This window comes from Xenopus laevis, chromosome 5S (assembly GCF_017654675.1).
Source record: "Xenopus laevis strain J_2021 chromosome 5S, Xenopus_laevis_v10.1, whole genome shotgun sequence".
Taxonomy (NCBI): domain Eukaryota; kingdom Metazoa; phylum Chordata; class Amphibia; order Anura; family Pipidae; genus Xenopus; species Xenopus laevis.
The window spans coordinates 27,751,808-27,776,506 of record NC_054380.1 but is presented as its reverse complement, the minus strand read 5'-3'; the positions used below and the strand labels follow the sequence as shown (position 1 = coordinate 27,776,506).

General features: G+C 37.9%; 1 protein-coding gene across 1 annotated transcript in view; it reads right to left on the bottom strand.

Moving 5' to 3' along the window:
- Positions 1-24,392, bottom strand: part of pnpt1.S (polyribonucleotide nucleotidyltransferase 1 S homeolog) — a 49,014-nt gene extending 24,622 nt beyond the window's left edge. Inside the window, exons 1-15 of the mRNA XM_018265094.2 lie at positions 24,157-24,392; positions 22,175-22,235; positions 20,994-21,068; positions 19,357-19,462; positions 16,951-17,000; positions 16,384-16,447; positions 14,899-14,946; positions 12,660-12,773; positions 10,558-10,744; positions 8,929-8,980; positions 8,766-8,823; positions 6,797-6,893; positions 6,615-6,717; positions 3,846-3,916; positions 769-805 (exon numbers count right to left, since the gene is read on the bottom strand). Of these exons, the coding sequence (XP_018120583.1) occupies positions 769-805; positions 3,846-3,916; positions 6,615-6,717; positions 6,797-6,893; positions 8,766-8,823; positions 8,929-8,980; positions 10,558-10,744; positions 12,660-12,773; positions 14,899-14,946; positions 16,384-16,447; positions 16,951-17,000; positions 19,357-19,462; positions 20,994-21,068; positions 22,175-22,235; positions 24,157-24,335 (1,302 nt within the window). The 5' untranslated portion in view covers positions 24,336-24,392. The remainder of the gene's footprint in view (positions 1-768; positions 806-3,845; positions 3,917-6,614; positions 6,718-6,796; positions 6,894-8,765; positions 8,824-8,928; positions 8,981-10,557; positions 10,745-12,659; positions 12,774-14,898; positions 14,947-16,383; positions 16,448-16,950; positions 17,001-19,356; positions 19,463-20,993; positions 21,069-22,174; positions 22,236-24,156) is intronic.
- Between the last annotated feature and the right edge of the window lie 307 nt (positions 24,393-24,699).

Below are 24,699 nucleotides of genomic sequence, written 5' to 3'. Positions count from 1 at the left end.
CCCGAATGAGAGGTTATTTATGGAAAAATTTGAACGTCTAGAATTCGATCGAATGGGAAAGATCTGAAAATTCGTTTCTTATTTGAATTGAATACGAACAAAACTCAAATCCAAATTTCCTCCAAAAAAAACTGGAAGGCTATTAAAATATTGACTTGTAAATGAACTCGGAAGGTATAAGTTGTCGAATTAAAACTGTTTCCATGGTCGAGGTGTGCTAAATATCACAATATAATTTACATTCGAATTGGTGCTTTAAAATATGAAGTTTGAGTTTTGACACAAAAAAAAAAAAAAATTTTATCATTCGAACCTTAAAAAATTTACCCCCTAAGGGCAGAGACACACGTGGAGATTCGGGGAGATTTAGTCGCCCAGCAACAAATCGACTTCTTCGGGCGCCTAATCTCCCCGAACTCCTTTCCCGCTGGCTAGAATCTAAATCGCCAACGGGATGACACTCAATGCTTCGCTTTCCGAGGTCGCCCGAAGTTTCTTCGGAAAACGAAGCGCTCCGAGTGCCATCCCGCCGTCGATTTAGATTTTAGCCAGCTGGAAGGCAGTTTGGGGAGATTAGTCGCACAAAGAAGAGGCAATTTGTCGCCAGGTGACTAATCTCCCCGAATCTCCATGTGTGTTTCTGCCCTAAATATTGTTTTAACGTGAATGCAATTGTCTATTAAAAACACAGTCAAGACCGGAGCACCTCAACCATCTTTTTTTGACGCTGCATTATATATATTATATTACATGTCAGTGAATACTTACCTCATAGTGTAGCATAAAATTTTTATCTTTCACACCACTGCAAAAAGAAAAACAAAAATTAGGCACTTTCATCAGCAATTACTGTATATGTTAACCAAGTTCATCATAAGGTACTTTCTTTCAGATGAAAGATCAGGCAATTATCAGCCAGATAAATGTTTTCAAGTGCTGCAAATGGAAACACTGCTTGTACAAAGTGCACCCCACGCACTCACTTAATTTCAACAATTTGTCATTCTGGAAGCAACTACAAGAGGACACGTTTAAATGTCAGATGTATGACTCCATCCTCCTGGTGACATGTCTCTTGGTGACTCACGTTTTCAAATTTGCAGAATCTGGGGGCTTCTTCAGCTCAATTACTATTGAAAGGGATGGTAAATGGGAAGCCAACATTATTCTTCACACTGTGATTTGCACATGAAGGACTGATCGCATATTGATGCCTTTGAACGCTATGTGTTTTCTTGTGATTCATACGTGTATTTTTAGGGCATCCAAACAAAGGTTATTATTTCAGGCTTTCAGCATCAGCCATCAATTGGTTATTTTTAGCTCAAATACAAGGAAAAATGGTTTAGAAAAAAAAATATACACTGCTTTCAAATGGAATCCTGGAAATAAAAAGATAATCCATAACAGCCTGTATACGCAGATGAACACCACACTATTGGGTTAATCAATAAATATGGTCAGAATTGCAACCACAGTAAGTAGAATACTGACACATGGGAGTGTAAGCTCTTTGGTCAAACTCAGCTGGACTGAAATTAGTCTACAGCAATTGTGACATCAATTTATTTTCATGCCTATATATATATATATATATATATATATATATATATATATATATATATATATATATATATATATATATATATATATCACTTAAAGGAGAACTAAAGCCTAACTAAAGAAGTAGCTAGAAATGTTGTACATTATGTTTAGGGTTTCTGTATTAACCAAGGCAACCACAGCCCTTTAGCAGAAAAGATATTTGTCTCCAAAGATGCCCCAGTAGCTCAACATCTTCTTTTCTGCTGATTTACTGCACATGCTCTGTGCTGCTGTCACTTACTGAGCTTAGGGACCCACTCACAATATACAGTACACATAAAATAGAAATGTCACAATATAAGGCTGATTAGTAATTAACACAGATAATTACTACATGGCAGCACAGAAACCAGTGCAATTAGCATCAACATTTAATAATCAGCCCTGTAGCATCAGCATATATTACAGAACAACCTAATTTTCTGCTGGATAATTTGTGACGACCCCTAAGCTTAGCTTCTCAACAGCTGCTCAGAGCCCACTGAGCATGTGAGTGTCACAGACACTTTCCAAGATGGTGACCCCCTGTGACAAGTTTGAAGTCTTGGATCATTGCTGCTATTGAAAAGCTGTAACTTTAGGCTGTTGCAATAAATTCACTATATAAAATATGGCATTTTTAGCCATTCATTTTTAGGGTTTAGTTCTCCTTTCAGTGAACGAGTGCAGGTACCTTTTGAACTTCAAGATGAACCAGCATACCTAAACCACCGATTTTTACTGAATCATCACTTGTGCATCCAATGTTTCGGCCCTCATTAGGGTCGTTATCAAGGATAAAGTGCTAGTGACAAAATAATTTATACGCCCATACTTACCCTCCAAAAAGGCGCCAAAGTTATTTCATAAAATGACATCATAGAAATGAAAAAACATGTTATAGTAAGGTTAAAAAAAAACACCTTTTCTTTCATTTCAGGTGGTGTTATTGTGTATCCTGCGGTTTAGCAATATTTAAATGGACTTAACACGTAGATTTATCACAGAGCCATATGGCGACACCTAGTGGTGTGATTGACAAAATGTTTTCACAGATGTAATTGTCACCAATTGTATAAAGGTTTGTTGTGATGTCATTTTGACCGCTTTTTGGAGGGGGAAGTATGGGCATATAAATTATGTTGTCACTAGATAAAGACCCCAATGATGGCCGAAACATTGGATGCACAAGTGATGATTCAATAAAAATCGGCGATTTAAAGAATTGTGTGCTGGTCCATCTTGAAGCATTTTATTATGCTCACCACTAATTTTTAAAACCATTAGGCGGGGGTGCAATGAGGTTGAGTGCAGAGGACTCTTGTATTCTTGTATTTGTCTATCTATCTATCTATATATATATATATTTTCATACAAAGACTGTGCACACTCCTCCCAAATTCTCCATTTATTTCAGTATACAACAATACATTGCAGTAACGTTTCGGTTTTGGTCTAAAAACCTTTGTCAAAATATCTTTGAAGGTATCAATGAATATTGTTCACAAAACTTTTTTTTTTTTTTTTAGATATATACGGTAACATTATATGGTTAGATATCATGGAATAATCTACTGTATTAATATGTATAATAGTATGGAATATTTATGATTTCTTTATCTATATAACTTGTGAGTATCCAGAGTTTTTGCATCGTATTTGCTGCTTCTTTCCCTTATTTCCCAAGTTCATAAGTTGCGATAGTAACCGTTTTGGCTTGGGACACGGGGGGAAATGAGGTTGGCTTGCAGTCGGATGAGCGGGGAATAGTACCTTTTAAATTATGTAACTTTATGAATTTGTAGCAGCAAGCATTTTGGCAAAGGTTCTTTGACCAAAACCGAAATGTTAATAAAATGTATTTCTATATACTGGAATAAATGGAGAATCATTGGTAGGAGTGTGCACAGTCTGTGTATGAATATCTGAAACACAACTGAGTGTTTATATATAATGAAACTACTTGTGTTTTATACCTTGTACAGCACTGCATACACTGTATTGGTCTATAGAGATAAAGTGTATTACTCTTCTGCCCTCTAGTGGTAAAATAAAGTAAGCTGCAATTACCTTAAATCTACTAATAGTACTAATAAGGATTCATTTCATCTTTTGTTAGGATCACGTACAAGGCAGTTTTATTATTAAGAAAATTGAAATCATTTTTAAAAATTTGGACTGTTTGGATAAAATCGAATCTATGGGAGTTTGTGTTTCTGCAATGAAGAGAAAAAAACGACCTGGCAGCAGACTTTACGTACCTCAGTGCTGTGGTGATGTGATCAGATTTCATACTTGATTCTAATGAGTCAAATGTAACTGTGCAAAGAACCTATTATGGGGTGACAATGCAATATTTAAAATACATATGAGATTTTACATTACATTTATAGATAGAAAACAGGGCTGCAAATAGTTGATAAAGAGCTTTTAAACTTTTTGAGGGATTACAATTCATTTTTATTTTGGGTTGAGAATTAAATTCTGAACAAGTCCCATGAAAATGACAACAGCCCCATGTCCATAATTTAATCATGCACAAAAGAGATCTAAATGCTAGGGATGCACCGAATCCACTATTTTGGATTCGGCCAAACCACCGAATCCTTCGCGAAAGATTTGGCCGAATACCAAACTGAATCCGAATCCTAATTTGCATACACAATTAGGGGTGGGAAGGGGAAAATATTTTTTTACTTCCTTGTTTTGTGACAAAAAGTCATGTGGTTTCCCTCCCCACCGCTAATTTGCATATGCAAATTAGGATTCGGTTCGGACGGGCAGAAGGATTCGGCTGAATCCGAGCCCTCCTGAAAAAGGCTGAATCCTGGCCCAGTCCAAAACTGAATCCTGGATTCTGTGCATCCCTACTTAAAGTGATACTGACACTAAAAAATGAATTTTAGCATATGAATGCACATTAAATGTTACCTATAGGTCATGGTGATCATTTTTTGCTAAGAGGTTTGTTTTTGTATATAATTGTTAGTTGAAGTTCCTAAGCCTGACTCTCTGACGCTCTGACTTTGCCAACCAGACTGTCCCATCTCAACCAGTTACAGTTTCTAATGCTAACGGACTCCTGCTGCACAAATATGGCAGCCCCTCATACAGGAACATGGGGGATCAGACAGGTAATGTAAAAGCATCATGCAAATACTTTATGGAAAAGTTAGAAGTAGCTTGCAAAGCCAATATTATAATAGATGTAAAAAAAAGTTTAATTTCAGGTGTCAGTATCTCTTTAATGCCAAATCCAAATCCTGGTTTACATCTTAAATTTGAGTGTGGTTTTCAAAAAGCACCAACATATTAATATTATAGAGAAAAAAGTAATATATTTTAACCCTCTTCCCTTACATGGTGTATCTATGGTGCCTGCATACAACTCAATAGTGTTTGTTCTGTAGATTCTTTGTTGCAACATAAAGGTATGGACTGGCTCTAGCAAGCGCTAATGATGCACAGAATTTTGCAAAGCATATTGGTATCCAGTCAAATACTAAATTTGGTGCATCCTTTATAAAAATATACAATATACACAGAAAAAGAAAGCACACATTTCACTTTTACACTGTATGTTTATAGTAGGGTATTTACATTACAGAAAAGAGTTTCCAGAAATAAAATAGAGGTTAAATAAACTCAATAAGCATTGCACACTGACTAGCAAACTCTTATAAAGCTGGCCAGAAAGGGGCTGCTTTACTGTTTTATAGACAGTCATATACATCAGGCTTGTTTGGGTTTGTTTGGGCTTCTCTTTACTTAACGGTCATGGGAAAACGTTTTTTTCAAAACACATCAGTTAATAGTGCTACTCCAGCCGAAATTCTGCACTGAAATCCATCTTTAAAAGAGCAAACTGATTTTTTTATATTCAATTTTTAAATCTGACATGGGGCTAGATATATTGTCAGTTTCCCAGCTTCCCCCCAGTCATGTGATTTGTACTCTTATAAACTTTAGTCACTCTTTACTGCTGTACTGCAAGCTGGAGTGATATCAACCCGCTTCCCCCCAACAGCCTAACAAAAGAACAATGGGAAGATAAGATCCCTAACACAAGATAACAGCTCACTGGTAGATCTAAAAACAACACTCAATAGTAAAAGCCAAGTCCCACTGAGACTGATTCAGTTACCTTAAGTAGGAGAAATAACAGCCTAATCCTAATGTGCAGGCACGAGTCACATGACTGGGGCAGCTGGGAAACTGGCAATATGTCTAGCCCCATGTCAAAGTTCAAAATTGAATATAAAAAAAATCTGTTTGCTCTTTTGAGAATAGGATTTCAGTGCAGAAGTCTGCTGGAGTAGCACTATTAACTGATGTGTTTTGGAAAAAAAACATGTTTTCCCATGACAGTATCCCTTTAAAATTGGCAGGGCCTATTTTGAATCTCAGCTATATGCAACTATATGGGCTGCAAACCTGACCACACTTGATGAGGATGGCATTCTACTGACCAATGCATAACCCCCAAACAGGCCTGGACTGGGAGTCAAAATAGGCCCTGGCATTCCAAGTACACAGAGGCCCAAACAGTCCCCTGCCAGCCCAAACTGCCCCCTACCAGCCCACTATATAGTAACTTTCTATGGAACCATATAGCAGCCCCTATGGCATTTGCCAGGACCCACAGATTGCCAGTCCGGGCCTGCCCCCAAACAGGTCTGGACTGAGAGTCAAAATAGGCCCTGGCATTTCAGGTAGACAGAGGCCCAATAAGCCCCCACCAGCCCACTAAATACTGACTTTCTATGGCACATTATAGCAGCCCCTCTGGCATTTGCCAGAATCCACAGATTGCCAGTCCGGGCCTGCCCCCAAACAATGCCCTCCTGACATATATCAGAGTAAAGTATAACTGCCAGAAAGTGGCAAAGCTTCTCTACCTGTGGCTGTTACTGTTGGAAAACTAAAGCAACTAGGGTCACAATCAACATTTGCAGAGGAGACAATTTGGGGCCTAAGAACACTGGCTGTGTGTGACATCACCCCCAACATTAACATAATTGTTCCCTTACCTGTGTCTGGCCCCTTTGGAATATGGCAGATCCGTGAAGTGGTTTAAAGAGGTCAACGTCACAGCTTATATTTCTCAGAGAAGTCAAATCTCTCCCATCGCACCTATGGAAAGGGTAGCTTCTCTGTCAAATCTGAATCAACCATCTAACCTGCAAGCTCTTAAACAATGCAAGAAAAGTACCTTCTGTATTCATTCAAAACAATGTTTCTGAAAACGTCCTTAGAAACAACACTGAACGCCTCCATTATTCCAAATGGTTCTGCATCTGGAAACTTCTCTAAAAACAAAATTATACATAAGAAAAAAAGGTGTTATTGTTATAAGTAATCCCGGTAGTATAAAACCTTTTACAATTAAAAACAGGTATGTCATAAAACAATAGAAGGCTCATTTACAAAATGATGTTTTTTTTGGTGTTGTGTAACTACAACATTAAGAAAGATGCACTATATTTTTATTTCTTTTTTTTTTTTGCTTGGTTCCTTTTCGATTTTCCTTTTTGCTGTATACTTCCCTGAGCTACTTAGCACTGACTTGATTTTTTGGAATGTGCAAATGATCTAATAAAACAATAGAAGGCTCATTTACAAATAGCTGTTTTTGGATGCTTTGGCTCTCCCTGCAAGTACAAACATCATTTATGGGTAAAAGTACCTTTTATGAACGGCATCAAGTCACACTCAACTTTGTGTTCATTTTAGAGATTTGCAATTTACCCTGGGATCATAACTGAGCAAAGAAATACATGATAAAACTTCTAAAATTGCCCGTGAAGATCCAAATTAAGGAAAGATCCATTATCCAGAAAACTCCAGGTCTGGAGCATTCTCAATAACAGGTTTGAATTATGCTTCATGACAAATAGGGTTGCCACCTGGCCGGTATTTTACCGGCCTGGCCTGTAAAAACGATGGTTGAGCCCAATGTTACTAAAGGAAAACTATAACCCCCAAACAATGTAGGTCTCTATAAAAGGATATTGCATAAAACAGCTCATGTGTAAAACCCATTTTCATAACAATATACTTTTTTTAGTAGTATGTGCCATTGGGTAAACATAAATAGAAAATTGCCATTTTAAAAAATAAGGGCCACCCCCTGGCATCATACGATTCACTGTGCACACATACAAACTATACTTGTTAGGTCACATGAGCAAATTAACAGACCTTCCTGTTACAGTTAGAGCTGCAGTATTTCTGGTCAGGTGATCTCTGAGACAGCACACAGACCATCACAAAATTGAGGCTCAAGGCAAGAGATGTAAAAGGGCAATATTTACTTAAATATATATGCCAGTTTGGTGCCATCAATGTTGATGGCAGGAAAACCCAGAGAAAAGGGTCTTTCTCGTAAAAAAAATGATTTCAGTTCACTATATCTAATTAGGGATGTAGCGAACCGCCGATAATGTGTTCGCGAACGCCGGCAAAAAATGCGAACAGTTCGCGAACTTCGAACATCCGAAAATCGTTCGATTCGAACGATCGAAGGATTTTAATCGTTCGATCGAACGATTTTCGTTCGAATCGAACGAAAATCGTTCGATTTTAGCGATCGAATGGTCGAACGATTTTGACGCGAACGCCTATTGGCGAACGTCGCGCGACGTTCGCGAACTTGCGGCGGACGCGAACAGCCGATGTTCGCGCGAACAAGTTCGCCGCCGAACAGTCCGCGACATCCCTATATCTAATACATATCTAATATTAAAATTTGTATAAAACATTCAAAGATTACATTTATATTTAGGGTATAGTTGTTTATTATATGCTTTATTAATGGAATATATATCTAATATATATTAGATATATATTCCACCATTAATAAAGCATATAATAAACAACTATACCCTAAATATAAATGTAATCTTTGACTGTTTTATACAAATTTTAATATTAGAGTGGCAGCTGCCATACTACTTTGACTGCTAATGCTTTTCCATATGAAAATTTACTATAACAAATGCAAGAGAGTTGCCAGGTTTTATGCAGAATTAAAGCATTCCATAAGCAACCTTTGAAAACGATTAAAACACTGTAGCATCTGAAGCAACAAAAGGGAAAGTCCATAAGCAACCTTTGAAAACGATTAAAACACTGTAGCATCTGAAGCAACAAAAGGGAAAGAAACAGAATGTAAGCTATACCTCTTAGGATTTCCTCTGTCTCAAGTCTAATCTTGTTTATAGCTTCATCTCTGGAAATCTAAACACACAATGTTATAGTGTTAGAATCTGGTTTTTATTAACCTTATAGGGGGATTTTAGATTAAATTAAAAAACATTTTTGATGACACAAAGTTTTACTCACTTTGTCATGTGTAAAATCAGAAAATACCGCGTGTATCTTTTCAGAAGCATACCTGTTAAGGAAAAATAATCACAGTATAATAAAGGTTCCATCAGTTAAGGTATAATTCACCATACGATTAGCATTTAATATACATCTTAATGGAATTTTAGCTGCTATCTGGTTGATAGAGCTTAATTACTTTAGTAACTAGGCAGCTGTTTGGAAGGAAGGATAAAGGCTGAAACAAAGAGATAAGATTAAATCCACATGTATTTTAACTGCCATCTAGATAGATTTTTCAGTTGCAGGCTGGAGATAAGCAAATCAGGAATCCTTATAATTCTGATTCTTTCAGTTACAAACCACTGCCTCAAACTTAATTTTCTGATGAATTTGCTTAAAGCGAGATACTTTTATGACAACCACACAATGTAAAATGCAATTCATTGCAATGGGACAAATATACAAAATGTGCTTCACTGCAGTTCAGGTACCAGTGGGAAACAGTCAGATCTTTCATTTTATATCTTGTAGTAGCCTGACTAAAGTGAATTGCTGACTGGTTGCAATCGGCAATTGCACTGGTGCAATTTTGCACCTATGTTAATAGATTAATATTAAAGAACAGACTATGCATATGGTATTTGTATGGTTAGGCACCTGATGGAATAATTTTACTCACCAAACATTATTCATGAAAAAAATAATTATAATAATAGAAAAGAGGTTGTGTATAAAACAAAGCATATATCACTTTGATGATAGCACTCCCAAACAGAGTCATTTACTGTATCGGTTTACCCTAAAATCTGGATCAAACCAACCCACAAACAAACCAACCCCAAAGATGTGCCCAAGCAATATGTAAACACATTCACAAGCACATTTGCACCCATGGACGCACAGAGAATAATTTTTCTAAAAGTAAAGCTGGTCCTAGACGAGCAGATATAATCGTATAAAACAACTAGGGATGCACCGAATACACTATTTGGGATTTTGTCAAATCCCCGAAACCTTCATGAAAGATTCGGCCGAATACCGAACCCTAATTTGCATATGCGGGAAAGGAAAAAGAATGTTTTACTTCCTTGTTTTGAGACGAAAAGTCACTACTATTTCCGGAATACAAAAAGAATGCCAACTTCTGATCATGATTGCAGTGTCTGAAAGCACTATGGAATAAATTTGGGATCACCCCTATTGCAGCATCCAAAGGTATTGACATTCTTTTTGTATTGCATTAATTACTGGCATGTGGCTTGGCCAGGGCCATTACCGAACACCCCACCAACACTAAACTACTATTTCCAGGACATAACTTTCATATGATTGCGGTCTCTTGGTTAATGGCAGAAAAATGTCTGATTAGTTATTTTCCTACCTTAATTGTACAATTTAAATCTGAATGGTTAGTTTTAGACTTTTAGAATGGAATGGTCGATTGATATCGAAATGTTTGTTGTACAAGGAATAAAATGTGAATGTATACGGGCATCTTAACCTTCAAAGTCTGTCGGACCTGTCTCATGATACTGGGATTCCAGCAATCTTATAACTGGGTTTAGGTTTATTTTGGAGACACAAAACTACTGTCAATATAACTTGTGTTTCTAATTCAAATGAAAAGTTTGGCTTTCTACTCACTGCTTCGCAAATTCCACAATCTCCGCGGGAGCCTGAAAAACCTTCTGTATAGTTCTCTTTTCTTTCCCATGTTCCTTTGCCAACTGCTGGATGCCTTGGATTATCTGCTGTGAGTGTTTCACGCCCAGTTTGACTGCATGGCAAAAATCCTGCTGTAGAACATTCTCTGCAGCAGCTTCCATCATGACTGCAAGAAAAGTGGGATTCATTTTAAGATAAGCACAAACTTCTCATTTGTGTATCAATCAGAGCAAAGATTACTTTGTTTTCCTAAAACTATTAGGGATGCACAGAATCCACTATTTCGGATTAGGCCGAAACCCCGAATACTTCGCGAGAGATTCGACCGAATAGCGAACCAAATCCTAATTTGGATATGCAAATTAGGGGTGGGAAGGGGGAAACATTTTTTACTTCATTGTTTTGTGACAAAAAGTCACGAGATTTCCCTCCCTGCTCCTAATTTGAATATGCAAATAATACAAATCCTTCTGCCCGGCCAAACCGAATCTGAATCCTGCTGAAAAAGGCCGAATCCTGCATTCGGTGCATCCCTAAAAACTATAACTTATACAGAGAACTTATATCCTTACATAAAACCTACCATTTTCCTGTGTACTTGTTATGCATGCTAAAATTCAAGGTTCCTATCACATTCATACAGAATTCAAGTCTCACACTTGAAAAATGGTTAACCATGTACAGTAGATCATTTTTCAGTACAGGTGTGGGACCCGTTATCCGGAAACCCATTATACAGAAATGGGTTCTATTACAGAATCCATCAGGGAAAGGCTGTCTCCCATAGACTCCATTTCATCCAAATAATCCAAATTTTTCAAAATGATTTGCTTTTTCTCTGTAATAATAAAAAAGTAGCTTGTACTTGATCCTAACTAATATATAATTAATCCTTATTGGAAGCAAAACAAGCCTATTGGGTTTATTTAATGTTTACATAATTTTCTAGTAGAAGATCCAAGTTACAGAAAGATCAGTTATCTAGAAAATCCCTGGTCCCAAGCATTCTGGATAACAGAAAAGCATAAGGCCTAATACAGAATAACTGTAATGTGCATTTAATGACATGTATCCGGTATAACAACCCTTTATCAAGTGATGATAAAGGGTTGTTACACCTGAAACATGTTGTGTCATTAAATGCACATTACAGTTATTCTGCCTTTTGCCTTATTCTTTTCTACTATATAATATTGAAGTTACATGTGCGTTTTGGGCGGCACGTGGAAAGGTGGCCTTGCTGAAAGGTTGTGTATGAAACAGTTATTGTTGAAGATTTTGGATAATATGTCACATACCTGTATAAGAGGCAGCTGCTCTAACCCGTCATAATTAATTTTATATTAAAGGAGAACTAAACCCCCACTTAATCAAAAATCCCCACCCCCCTCCATTCATTGGCCCCTTCAATGCTTTCTCCCTGCTTAGTAACTCAGTGGAAAAGTATCCCTGTCATGTACCTCGGCATAATTATGCAAAGTAGCGCATCGGAGCTCTTCAGCGCCATCTTGTGTATACTCTTCTTTTCCTTCGGCAATCTTCTGAGCTTTACGCGCATGCGCAGTAGGCACGAATACCAGGATGGTACCAACTGCGCATGCGTGAAAAAGCTCCATGCCGGCACTCATTTCTGCGAGGAACCAGTATAGAAAGAAGATGGCGCCGGAGAGCTCCGCTGCGCTACTCTGCATGAATATGGTACATGACAGGGACACTTTTTCCACTGAGTTACTAAGGAGGGAGAAAGCAGTGAGGGGGGCAATGGTCGGAAGGGGATGGGGATTTTTGATTAATGGGGGGTTTATATTATTGATTTTTCAGACTGGCCTGCAGATATGATCCCAAAAATATAATGCAATGTGTGTAAGGATGAACATGTTTAAATTAGTCGCAAATACGTATTGCTATTAACTTCACCGCATATTTCTCTCTAACTTTAACTATAAAGTTAATTATATGTGAATTGGAAAACCACTGCATTTAGTTCTCAAGATACCATAGTCCATGGGACCAGGAATCTTTTCAGTAGGAAACTGCCCTTTACAATGTGATAGGATTTTGAAAAGTGTGATCGTTTTTACCTATCTGGCTTTGCACTCCACCAGTCACAACCAAATTTAATACACTGGAAGACATTTCCTTTCTTGTAGGGTTAATAATAAATTCTCCATCAACCAGACCCACTCTCACTGCACCTAAACAAAACAAAACAAAATCATTACAATGAACCTTTTCATGCTTCCTAGGCAATAACCACCTCCACTTCAGACCATTATTACAGCAGATGCTTTGCTAACATACGGTGGAAAGTAGAAGTGTGTACTTGATGTGAAGAAGACCCCAGGGATAACACTACTGAAATTACAAACCACAATTATTATTATTATTAATATGGATTTATATAACGCCAACATATTTCGCGGCACTGTAGACTACAGAAGTACTTTATATATTTAAAGGAGAAACAAACCCCTTATTAAAAAAACCCTACCCAACATAGACCCCCCTCCTGCTCTCCCCCAGCCTAGCTGCTACCTCGGGCTAATAACCCTAACTTTTTACTTACCCCTCGGTGCACATTCAGGGATGAGTTCAGTGCAGCAATTTTCCGGGTCTTCAGTAATCTGACAACAAGACTGGCGTAGCGGCGACAACTGCACATTCGCCGAAATTGATGGAAATTGCCAAAGCGCCAGAAGAAGACGCAAAGACCCGGAAGGTGGCTGCCGTGAAGTGTGATCCCTGAATCTGCACGAGGGGTAAGTAAAAAGTTAGGGGCATTTGCCCGGGGTAGCAGCTAGGCTGGGGGGGTTGAAGGAGGGAGCTTGTTTCTCCTTTAAAGAGATGGTTCATCTTTAAGGTCACTTTTATTATGTTATATAACAGCCAATTCTAAGCAACTTTTCAATTGGTTTTCATTATTTATTTTTTTATAGTTTTATAGTTAATTGCCTTTTTCCTTGGATTCTTTACAGCTTTCAAATGGGCGTCTCTTTGCCCTTCTAAAAAACTAATGCTCTGTAAGGCTACAAATGTATTGTTATTGCTTTTTATTACCGATCCTTCTATTCAGGCCCCCTCCTATTCATATTCCAGTCTCTTATTCAAATCAATGCATAGTTGCTAGGACCCTAGTTACCAGATTGCTTAAACTGAAGAGCTGCTGAGTGAAAAGCTAAATAACTCAAAAACCTTCAATAATAAAAAATTAAAACAAATTGCAAATTAACTCAGAATATCACTCTCTACATCATACTAAAAGTTATCTCAAAGGTTAACAACCGCTTTAATGATCGCTTCTGTTTTAGAAGGGAATTGTATGAAATAATTCCAAATCCTATTCTACCTTGTTATCAAAATAACATTTGCTTACATTAAACATTTCATAAACCTTGTTTTCTTGGCTGAATCTGTTAATGCTTTTAAGAGGGGCTTGTATGATTTGTTGGACAAGCTCAATATCCAAGGCTATTGTGATATTAAAATGAGTATAGATATGGGTATATATAGTTTGTGTGAGTGTATAGAAAGGTCAGTGTGAGTGTGTGTATGAATGGATAATGGGTTTCATTTGGAGGGGTTTAACTTGATGGACTTTGGTCTTTTTTCAACTCGATTTAACTATGTAACTATTTAACTAAGTAACTATTTAGAAGTCACAATCAATCAAATTGGCAGGCGCAATTTGTGGAAGTTGTCACCATCCCTCAATCTCAGGTATGTGCTTGAAAGGAGGACCTGATGCCCAAGCTATGTGAGACTACAGACAGTGCGGTGGTGGAGAGAAATGTGCAGTATGTGAGGCATAGAGGCAGTGCAATCATTTTCTGCTCTCCATAAGAAGAGAATATCATCCATAAACTGCAATAAAAAAAATGCTCATTTCCAGAACAGTAGCTGTGGATGAGGCATCTCTTAGACAAGGGTGTACCCTCCTTATAGTCACAAGAACAGTCATATAACATGTTTATGGTGTCCAACGCCCCCCAAAATGGTTTAGTAAAACATCCATTTAGGGTAATTATCCGAGTGTCCTTCTTTGTAGCATATATCATTGACATGGACCTATACAGTCAAACCTTGGAAAGCAAAGAGCAAATAACAAGCCTCAAATTTCTCTTCATTACACATATTGGTAACTGTGGTGCTTATGGGCCACATGTTATTGTCTTAAAACTCAGGAACCATTTAGAAACAATTCAAAATGCAACATTTCATTCCGAGACAGAGACATCAAATTCATTTTATGGCTTTTTTTTTTTTTTTATAGTAATTGTTTCATAGTTTAATACAAATTAAATATATGCATTATATGCTTACCAACAGGCCCATTCCATGGTATGTCTGACAGCGCAAGTGCAGCTGATGCTACAAAACACACACAAAAAAAAAAGTTAAAAAAAAATCAGTTACCGAAATACAGTTTAGTATATATATATATATATATATATATATATATATATATATATATATATATATATATATATATATATATATATATATATATATATTTTAATGCTAAATGCTTTAATACTATTGCTAGAATTAGTTTTACTTTGAAGGCTTAATTTCTTAAATAAGGGAATGTACAAAAAAATGTGCACTGCTGTTTATACCCCTAGAATGAAGGGAATGATACGATTATGCCAGCACTGCAGATTCTATGGTATGTGGAACTTAAAAGGATTGTCGTGATTTTTATAAAAATTTTTTATTTCTAAATTACACTGTTTACACTGTTTACACTGAAAATAATTCACTCTACAGTATAAAATTTAATTCCTGAACCAGCAAGGTTTTTTTTTTTTCAAGTTGTAATATTGGTGTGTAGGCGCAATCTCAGGTCATTTTGCCTGGTAATGTGCTTTTATAAAGAGCCAGTACTTTAGGATGGAACTGCTTTCTGGCAGGCTGTTGTTTCTTCTACTCAATTTAACTGAATGTGTCGCAGTGAGACCTGGCTTCTATTGAGTGCTGTTCTTATCTCTATCAGGCGTCTGTTATCTTGTGTTAGGGAGCTGCTATCTCTTTATCTCCCACTGTTCTGTTGTTAGGCTGCTGGGGGGGATGATATCACTCCAACTTTCAGTACAGCAGTAAAGAGTGACTGAAATTTATCAGAGCACAAGTCACATGACTTGGGACAGATGGGAAACTGACAATATGTCTAGCTCATGTCAGATTTCAAAATTAAATATAAAACAACCTGTTTGCTCTTTTGAGAAACGGATTTCAGTGCAGAATTCTGCTGGAGCAGCACTATTAACTGATGCGTTTTGAAAAAAAAAACATTTTTTCCCATGACAGTATCCCTTTAAAGGATCAGTAACACCAAAAAATGAAAGTTTTCATAAGTAATGAAAATATAATGTACTGTTTAGCTGCACTGACACAACTGGTGTTTTTGCAACAGAAACTCTACAATAGTTTATATAAACAAGCTACTATGTATCAATGAGGGCAGCCATTCAATGTTTAAAAAGGAGAAGAGACACTGGGTACACAGCAGATAACAGTTATGCTCTATAGTATACAATCAGATTATTCAATTTATCTGTTACCGTATCTAATGTGCATCCTGTGCTTGAATGGCTGCCCCATGGCTACACAACTGCTTGTTTAATAGTGAAGCAGTCTTTCTGAAGCAAACACACTAGTTTTATCGCTGCAGGCAGCAGTACATTAAATAGTCATTCCTTTAAAACATTTTCTTTGGTGGTACAGTTCCTCTAAAAGATTCAATAAAGATACCTATGCAACAACCCAAAATTAAAAACTGTAAAGAGGAGAAATAAAATAGTTCACCTCCATTTATTGCCAAAACATCTGGTTTATTCACACCATCCACTGCTAATAAATTGCACAGGATCTGGATAATGGAAAGAACATGGTTGTATGAGAGATAAAACACTGAACAGAACACGTAAAATATTGCAAGCTCTAGCCTAACTTCTAGAGCAGTGGTCCCCAACTAGTGGTTCCTGAACATGTTGCTCCCCAACCTCTTGGATGTTGCTCCCAGTGGCCTCAATACAGGTGCTTGTTTTTGAATTACAGGCTTGGAGCCAGGTTTTGGTATAATAAAAAACAAATATACAGCCAAGCAGAGCCCAATGTAGACTGCCAGTCCACATAGGGGCTACAAAATAGCCAATCATAACCCTTATTTGGCATATCACAGGAACATTTTTATGCTTGTGTTGCTCCTCAACTCCAAAATGTTGAGGACGTCTGTTTTAGAGTATACTTCACAAATTGCTACTGTCACAGAAATATGACTGTGCTTAAGTTGGCTGAGGTAATTTATTCGCAAAAATATGCAACATAAGGATAGACTTCAGACAAATTGTAAAAGTTCTACACAAAACTTACTTGCGTGTCATAAAAATAGCCAGCAGGAAACAACGGTCGTACAGAACGATCTGCAGGTAAACAATTTGGTTAGTCAAAGCAAATTCATATACAAAATACAACTGATATTTCAATTTCCTCAATTTCCACAAGATCTATTCGGCATCTGATCTATTTGCTTTCAATACAGGAAAATATTTTTTTAGTATGGTATCAACACATTCTTTTGGATAGGAAATTTAATGGATCTTTAAAAACCAGTTGATGGCAATCCTACCCAGAAGGTGTCCCATGTTTGCCAATGCACAGATCAAAGCTGATTATTTTAAGATTTTATTACACAGGACCCTCTCCTTCGGGGAAAAAAAACAAGAAAATGGCAAAGACACATTTGCATGCTAGACAATGATATGCGGTCTGATGCTCTTAAGCTGGTCCCTGATCTATCTATCTCAATGAGGGATAGATACATACAGATACAATTTTTAAATAGAGCGGATCTAGCTCCCTATCGACAGGCAAAAATCTATAATAATGTATCTGATCAATGTCCCACAAACATGGAGAAAATAGGCACTATGTTTCATGTCTGCTGGACTTGTCCAGCAATCAAGAGATTCTGGGGTGACATGCTACAATTTCTCAATGAAAAGCTAGCATTCCCAAATATCCGTTCACCAGAACTATGCTCACTGGGAGTAATAGACGACATTCAAATTCGGTTCTACTGCAGAATATGTTACCTACAGCTGCTTTATTATGCTAAAAATGTAATCTTTGCATTGAAAATACTTAGATCCTCCTTCCCTCCAGTTCTGCCAAAGATGGTAAATAGTACTTTTCCACGATAAAAAACGGCTATATGGCACAGGTGAACAGATGGATAACAGATAAAACCACTAGACAGACAGAGCTTATTTGCCATCTACTGTGTAACCGGAGCCTTTTCTCTTTTGAATGGCTGCCCCCATTGCTACACAGCAGCTTATTTATATAAACAATAGTTTATGTCATGGGAAAAAAATCCAAAATGAATCAGTTAATAGTGCTGCTCCAGCAGAATTCTGCACTGAAATCCATTTATCAAAAGAGCAAACAGATTTTTTTATATTCAATTTTGAAATCTGACATGGGGCATATTGTCAATTTCCCAGCTGCCCCAAGTCATTAAAGAACATACGTTTATACTTAGAAATTGAAAAAACTCTAAAAATAAAAAATGGAAAGTAATTGAAAAAAGTCTTTATTTCTGTGAAACAACCTGAAAACAATTGAACTGAAAAAAAGTGTTTGGAAGGTGAAACCTGTCATGGGAAAACTTTTTTTTCAAAATGCATAAGTTAATAGTACTGCTCCAACATGCTCTGATAAACTTCAGCCACTCTTTACTGCTGCGCTGCAAGTTGGAGTACTATTACACCATAACTATGCAATAAAAATTATGACAGAATCCTTTTAAATAAAAATGATTACACACAAGAGTATTTAATCTCTAATTTGAATGTTATGAGTATTGTGCATCAGAGACATCAATAAACCTGCTCCACCTGCATGTACACTTGTGCTATATCTTCAGAGCAGTAACTCATGGCAGCCAACAAGAAAAGTATTGATTAGTTTAAAACAGTATAAATAAAAAACATTTCTTATTGGGTTTTTTTGGGTGACTGCCCAGGAACAAATGTACAAATTGAAATGTACTGTAGCAGAGAAACCATGATAGTTAGGATGAGAAGGGCTTAAACGAGTTGACGAGTCCTTCCCAATGCAACACCTGCAGTATAAGGCCTTCTTAAAACACAATCTATTCACATGCTTCATGCTACAATCATAGCACTGCCTTAAAACTAGAGGCTTTTGACACTCAATTAAAGTATTATAGGTCTGGATGTGCAAATTGCTCTCCCTGTGACTAACTAGGCATCCAGAACCACTGGTTTTATAGCACAGATACAGACTTATAACTCAGAGTCATATATCCAAACTTGAAGACTGCTCTGATGAGATCTAAACAGGCTAATTATTGGAATATGGGGGGGGGGGTTGGACATGGACAGCAAAGCAGAGGAACCACCAAGATTACAGTGAGAATCTGTAATAGAAGCCCTTCAAAACGCAAGACATACAGAAGAAGTCTTCTCAAACCAGAAGGATTTCAAGTGCCTCATGCTGCACCCATTACACTGCCAAGCTAAATGTAGATAGCAGATAATTGCTTGATAAGCAGATAATTGCTTGATAACGGGCCCAGTATGGTCCGAAACGTTGCCTTTCTTTGTCTACCAAGAGCCAATAATAACCGTTGCAATTTAATAACTGGACCAGTGTGCTAGTTTCCTTGGATTTGCAAATAAAGAAAAGCTGTGAAGATACATCAAATCCTCAGATGAAGACAACATTTACAATGTTTACACGTCAGTGAAGTACCTATTATTCTACTGGTAAGAATTTCATGAGGTGTGGTGCCCATTTCTCTTCTGAGATGATTTGTAGGTATCCTTCCAGCAGCAGCAGCTTTTTCACGATAATCAACCTTTAAAAAGAAGATTAAATTATGGTTAAAGAACTATATAGCGCCCCTGCATGATATTTCTCATGTAGATCACTTTTTAGAAATTCTGGCCACTACAAACAAGCTGCTGTGTAGCCATTCAAGTACAGGATACACTGCAGCTTGTTCATAAAAACTATAGTAGTCTTTCTGCAGCAAACACGCCAGTTTTACAAGTGCACGGCAACGATAAATTATATTCCCACTACTTTAAAACACTTTCATTTTTTTTGTGTGTTACGGTTTTTTTTTTTAATAAAAAGCTATTCCAAAATGAACATCAGTTGTGTTGCTTGTACCATGAGTCATAGAGTTCAACTGCAGCCTATGGAAAATATCTGCCTCTAGGAACAAGAGATTATAACAGCAAGCAGTACTATCTTGCAACTTTTGAATAAAGCACTTCTAAGAAATAGCAAACCCTTGGTTGGTTGAAGAGGAATAATTAGGACAAATGCCACGCAGGTCCGGACTGAGAATTAAAATAGGCCCTGGCATTTCAGGTACACAGAGGCCCAATCAGCCCACACAGAGACCCAAACAGTCCCCACCAGCCCACTAAATACTGAGTTTCTATGGCACCTTATAGCAGCCCCTCTGGCATTTGCCAGAACCCACAGATTGCCAGCCCGGGCCTGATGCCACGTAATGGAGCTTGTGCATTCACGGGAAGCGATCGATGAGAATTTATTCCATTCGTTTCAGCAAAACCAACAATTGGCAGCAGGCGCAGAAAGTATAAAAGTCAACCACTTTCTACACATAGCTGCAGAAATAAAATATGGCAAAAGTGTCTGTCCTATTTATTAATATTTTGCAATTATTGTAAAATGATTTAAGAACAGCACTTAAAGAGGACTTGTCACCCAGACATAAAAAGCTGTATAGTAAAAGTCCTTTCCAAATTAGACACGAAACTCAAAATTTTTTTTCCATTTAAACAACCATACTTGTTATAAATGCATTTAAAGATTTTAGCTGTCAGTCATATACTGCCTGCCCCTCCTCTATGCCTTAGGCATAGAGGCGGGGCAAGCAATTACTTTCACTTTCCATTCTGCATTTCCTACATGTTACTGCATCCCCCCTCCCTGTCTATAATTGTGTAGCCAATGCAAAGGCATGGTCATTAGGTTCCCCATTCTGGTGCATAAACAAGATTTTGAAGTGTTACAATGCTCGTCTTAATAACACTGTCCACTAAATAGCTGCTGCCTGCTTGCTGTGGTGGTGAATTCCAAGACTGACTGCAACCAAGTTTTAAATAATTTATATATTGTAAGTAAAGTTTATTTTGCTTAACAAACACAATAATTTAGAATTATTTTTTAGGGTGACAGGTCCCCTTTAAGCAGGTCCTACCACTGCTTTGGGCCAACCACTTTATGAACCAGCGTCTTGTCTATCAATATGAGCACAGTATCACACAATAACAATTTGCTTTCAATAGTATAGTAATGATCCCAGAAACAAACAGGAAATACCAACAGAAAAATGACATATTATCACTTACCACCAATGGCATGAATTGGGATGGAGACGGCTTAGTCCTACTGACTGCGGTTACCATCACAGAAGAATCACCTAACTTGAAAAAACATGAATAATGAATAACACACTTTTCACCAATGACATGAAAACATAGTTTATCTATAAGATAAGATAAGTTTTTTCCCCCTAAGGCTTTGGACAAAAAAATTAATCAACTTATGAATAGTAAGAGTACAGTGACAGAAATCTATGACCCCAAACACTTTTGCACTCTTCATCCGGGACCTTGCTGATCAGCAACAGTGAGCGGGTCAGCCTCGATGAAAACATATGCAATTACAGGGATCAACTTTGAGCCATTGATCTTCAGTGTCACAGGCCTGGCAAAGCTCAGGGCTAGTAAAGCAAGCTCTACTATCATGGGCTTTAGTTGCCCTTTAAATGAGAACTAAACCCTAAAAATTAATATGGCTAAAAATGCCATGTTATATATACTGAATTTATTGCGCCAGCCTAAAGTTTCAGCATCTCAATAGCAGCGATGATCCAGGACTTCAAACTTGTCACAGGGGGTCACCATCTTGGAATGTGTCTGCCACACTCACATGCTCAGTGGGTTTTGAGCAGCTGTTAAGAAGCTAAGCTTAGGGGTCGTCACAAATTTTCAACCAAAAAATGAAGTTTGTTTGTAATATAAGCTGATGCTACAGGGCTGATTATTAACTTCTGATGCTAGTTGCACTGGTTTCTGTGCTGCCATGTAGTAATTATCTGTATTAATTACTAATCAGCCTTATATTGTGACATTTATATTCTATGTGTACTGTATATTGTACAGATTTTTACTGCTAAAGGGCTGCGGTTGCCTTGGGCTGATACAGAAGCACAAAACATAATGTGCATCATTTCCAGCTACTTCTTTCGTTACGTTTTAGTTCTCCTTTAATAGGAAATCTACATTCAGAAATAGAAAGAACAGAGGAACGAAAAAAAAACTTCACCCACATTCTCTCCAATATTGATCTACACAGATTGCAAATTAAAGAAATTTTTGGAATAGAAACATAGATTGACTAAATATCACTGTCTGCACCATACTAAAAGTTAATTTAAAGGGGAATTACCCCTTTAAATTCAGAAAACAGAACCTCCTAGGAAGATCAGGATCTGTACAGAATCTATATCTGTATGTAATAGTTTTACCTTAACAACCGCACAGCCATCTGCAAATCGGGCCAACTTTCCTGAAGAAATTTCCAGCTTCCTGTCAAATTAGGAAAAATAGTAAAGGGGAGATTAAAATGTGTTTTAATTGTCTATAAAAGCTTTAAAATTATTTCTTTCTAATTTGCTTGGTATAGTTTGGTGGAATTTAAAAAGTGGTTGGAAACTTAGTAATAAGGGAGGGGGTCCAGAACTATTCTTCTCAAGAGCTGAAACAAGAGAAACCCATATTAAAGGGATGGTTCCCCATTACACTAACTTTTAGTATGTTATAGAATGGCCAATTCTAAGCAACCTTTCAGTTGATTTTTTTAATTTAATTGCCCTTTTCTTCTTATTTTTTTTCCAGCTTTCAAAAAAGGGATGATTGATGTCATCGAAAGAACAAATGCTCTTTAAGGCTACAAATGTATTGTTATTGCTACTTTTAATTACTCGTCTTTCTAGTCAGGCCCTTTCCTATATAGATTCCAGTCTCTTATTTAAAAATGATCAAGGATTAAAAGACAGGGCAAATAAGTAGAGCAGTAGTTGGAAGGCTGATGGTTAAACCTTTAGGAATGGAACAGTCAGCCCTCCAGTTACGGTTGTATTAAAACTAGGGATGCACCGAATCCACTATTTTGGATTTGGCCGAATCCCCCAATCCTTCGCTAAAGATTTGGGCTAATACTGAACTAAATCCTAATTTGAATATGCAAATTAGGATTCAGACTAATACCGCAAATGCAAATTAGGGATGGGAACGGACATTTTTTACTTGTTTTGTGACACAAAGTCACGCGGTTTACCTCCCCGCCCCTAATCTGCATATGCAAATTAGGATTCGGTTCGGCAGGGCAGAACGATTTGGCCAAATCAGAATCCTGCTGAAAAAGGACGAATCCCGAACCGAATCCTGGTGCATCCCTAATTAAAACCCCTCACTATGTGTCTGAGGATTCACAGGGCTGGACAAATGCGTGTGTTTGATTGTCTATATCAATGATCCCCCAGCAGTATCTCATGAGCAACATGTTGCTCCCCAACCCCTTGGATGTCACTCTCGGTGGCCTCAAAGCAGGTGCTTATTTTTGAATTCCAGGCAAGTTTTGGTATCATAAAAAACAGCTGTAATGCCAAACAGACCCTCAATGTAGGTTGACAATCCACCTAGAGGCTGCCAAATGGCCAATCACAGCACTTATTTGACTCCCCAAGAAAATTGTTCATGCTAGTGTTGCTCCCCAACTCATTTTACTTCTGAATGTTGCTCACGGCGGGTACAAAAGGTTGGGGATCCCTGGTCTATATAAACATATTTATATACAGTAAATACGTTTTGCTTGTTGCCAGTGTAAGGGAAAGCCATAACCTCTACTCCCATGAATTGTGACACTGCACACGGGGGGGTTAATTTGTGCTGCTACTCTGTACCAGGCCTAGACTATGGATTCTGGCAAATACCTAAGGAGCTGCTGTAAAATGCCACAGACAGAGAATATTTAATGGGCTGGGGAGGGTCTGTTTGGAACTCTTTGAACTTTAAATGCCAGGGCCTATTTTGAATCCCAGTCCAGACCTACTCTGAGCACCAAACAGAGATCCCATTGGTCCCTGTGCCCGCAAAGCTTACAATCTAAGGGAAATGCTCACACACAAGGGACAATTTTATCAGGAGTTATGTTTTTGGTATGGGAGGAAACCCTGGGGTTACACACATGTATGTAGATAGCGCCCTCCTGCGGTCTTTTCTGGCAAATGGTAGAAAACTCTCCTGCTTATGACAAACAATAACATTTTGAACATTTGAAATGTTTCTCCACTAAGGGTTAAAATGTACAACTTTCCCAGAAGCCCCCTTGGTTGTTGGTTATCCGGACAGTGCCAGTCTAAATCGCCCATAGTTACACCCCACCCCCTCGTCCTTCTACCCTTGTGTGACATGTGACACGTTCCACACTCAGTGCCATTCTAGTCACCTGGTTCCCAGATCCACTGTCACACCTCCACTCGCTTCCCTGCTGCTCGTTGTTAGTGGCAGCCGACAACAAAGCAACGTAGGGCGTTTCACCCCGGGCCATCGGGTACAGACAGCGCCTCCAGCTCTGTAGAGAAATCGTTTCATCGCGTCACACCGGTATCTAATGGGGGCCGCCATGACACTTCCTTTAGCCCTTTCACCATACTGGAGCAACACGGCTGCTCATTGGCTATCGCGGGACGAAGCCACGCCGAGCGCAGTGACGTCACGTACAATCTGTGGCGCTGTTCAATGGAAACAATGGGACGTTCTGTATTGTAAGCAGTCAGAACTATGGAAGATATAAAATATAATATAGAAACTAGTGATGTATGCCACATACATAGACATTTGGCAATTGTAGCTCGTTTTAATTAGAAAAAAGCCCGGAAACTGCGGCGTTGCGCTTATACTCTCTGCCGCTAGATGGGGCTGCTCTGGGAAAAGACAATGTCACCATCGCTGATTTGAATCTGGTGTCAGTGGGATTGTTTACCTTTAA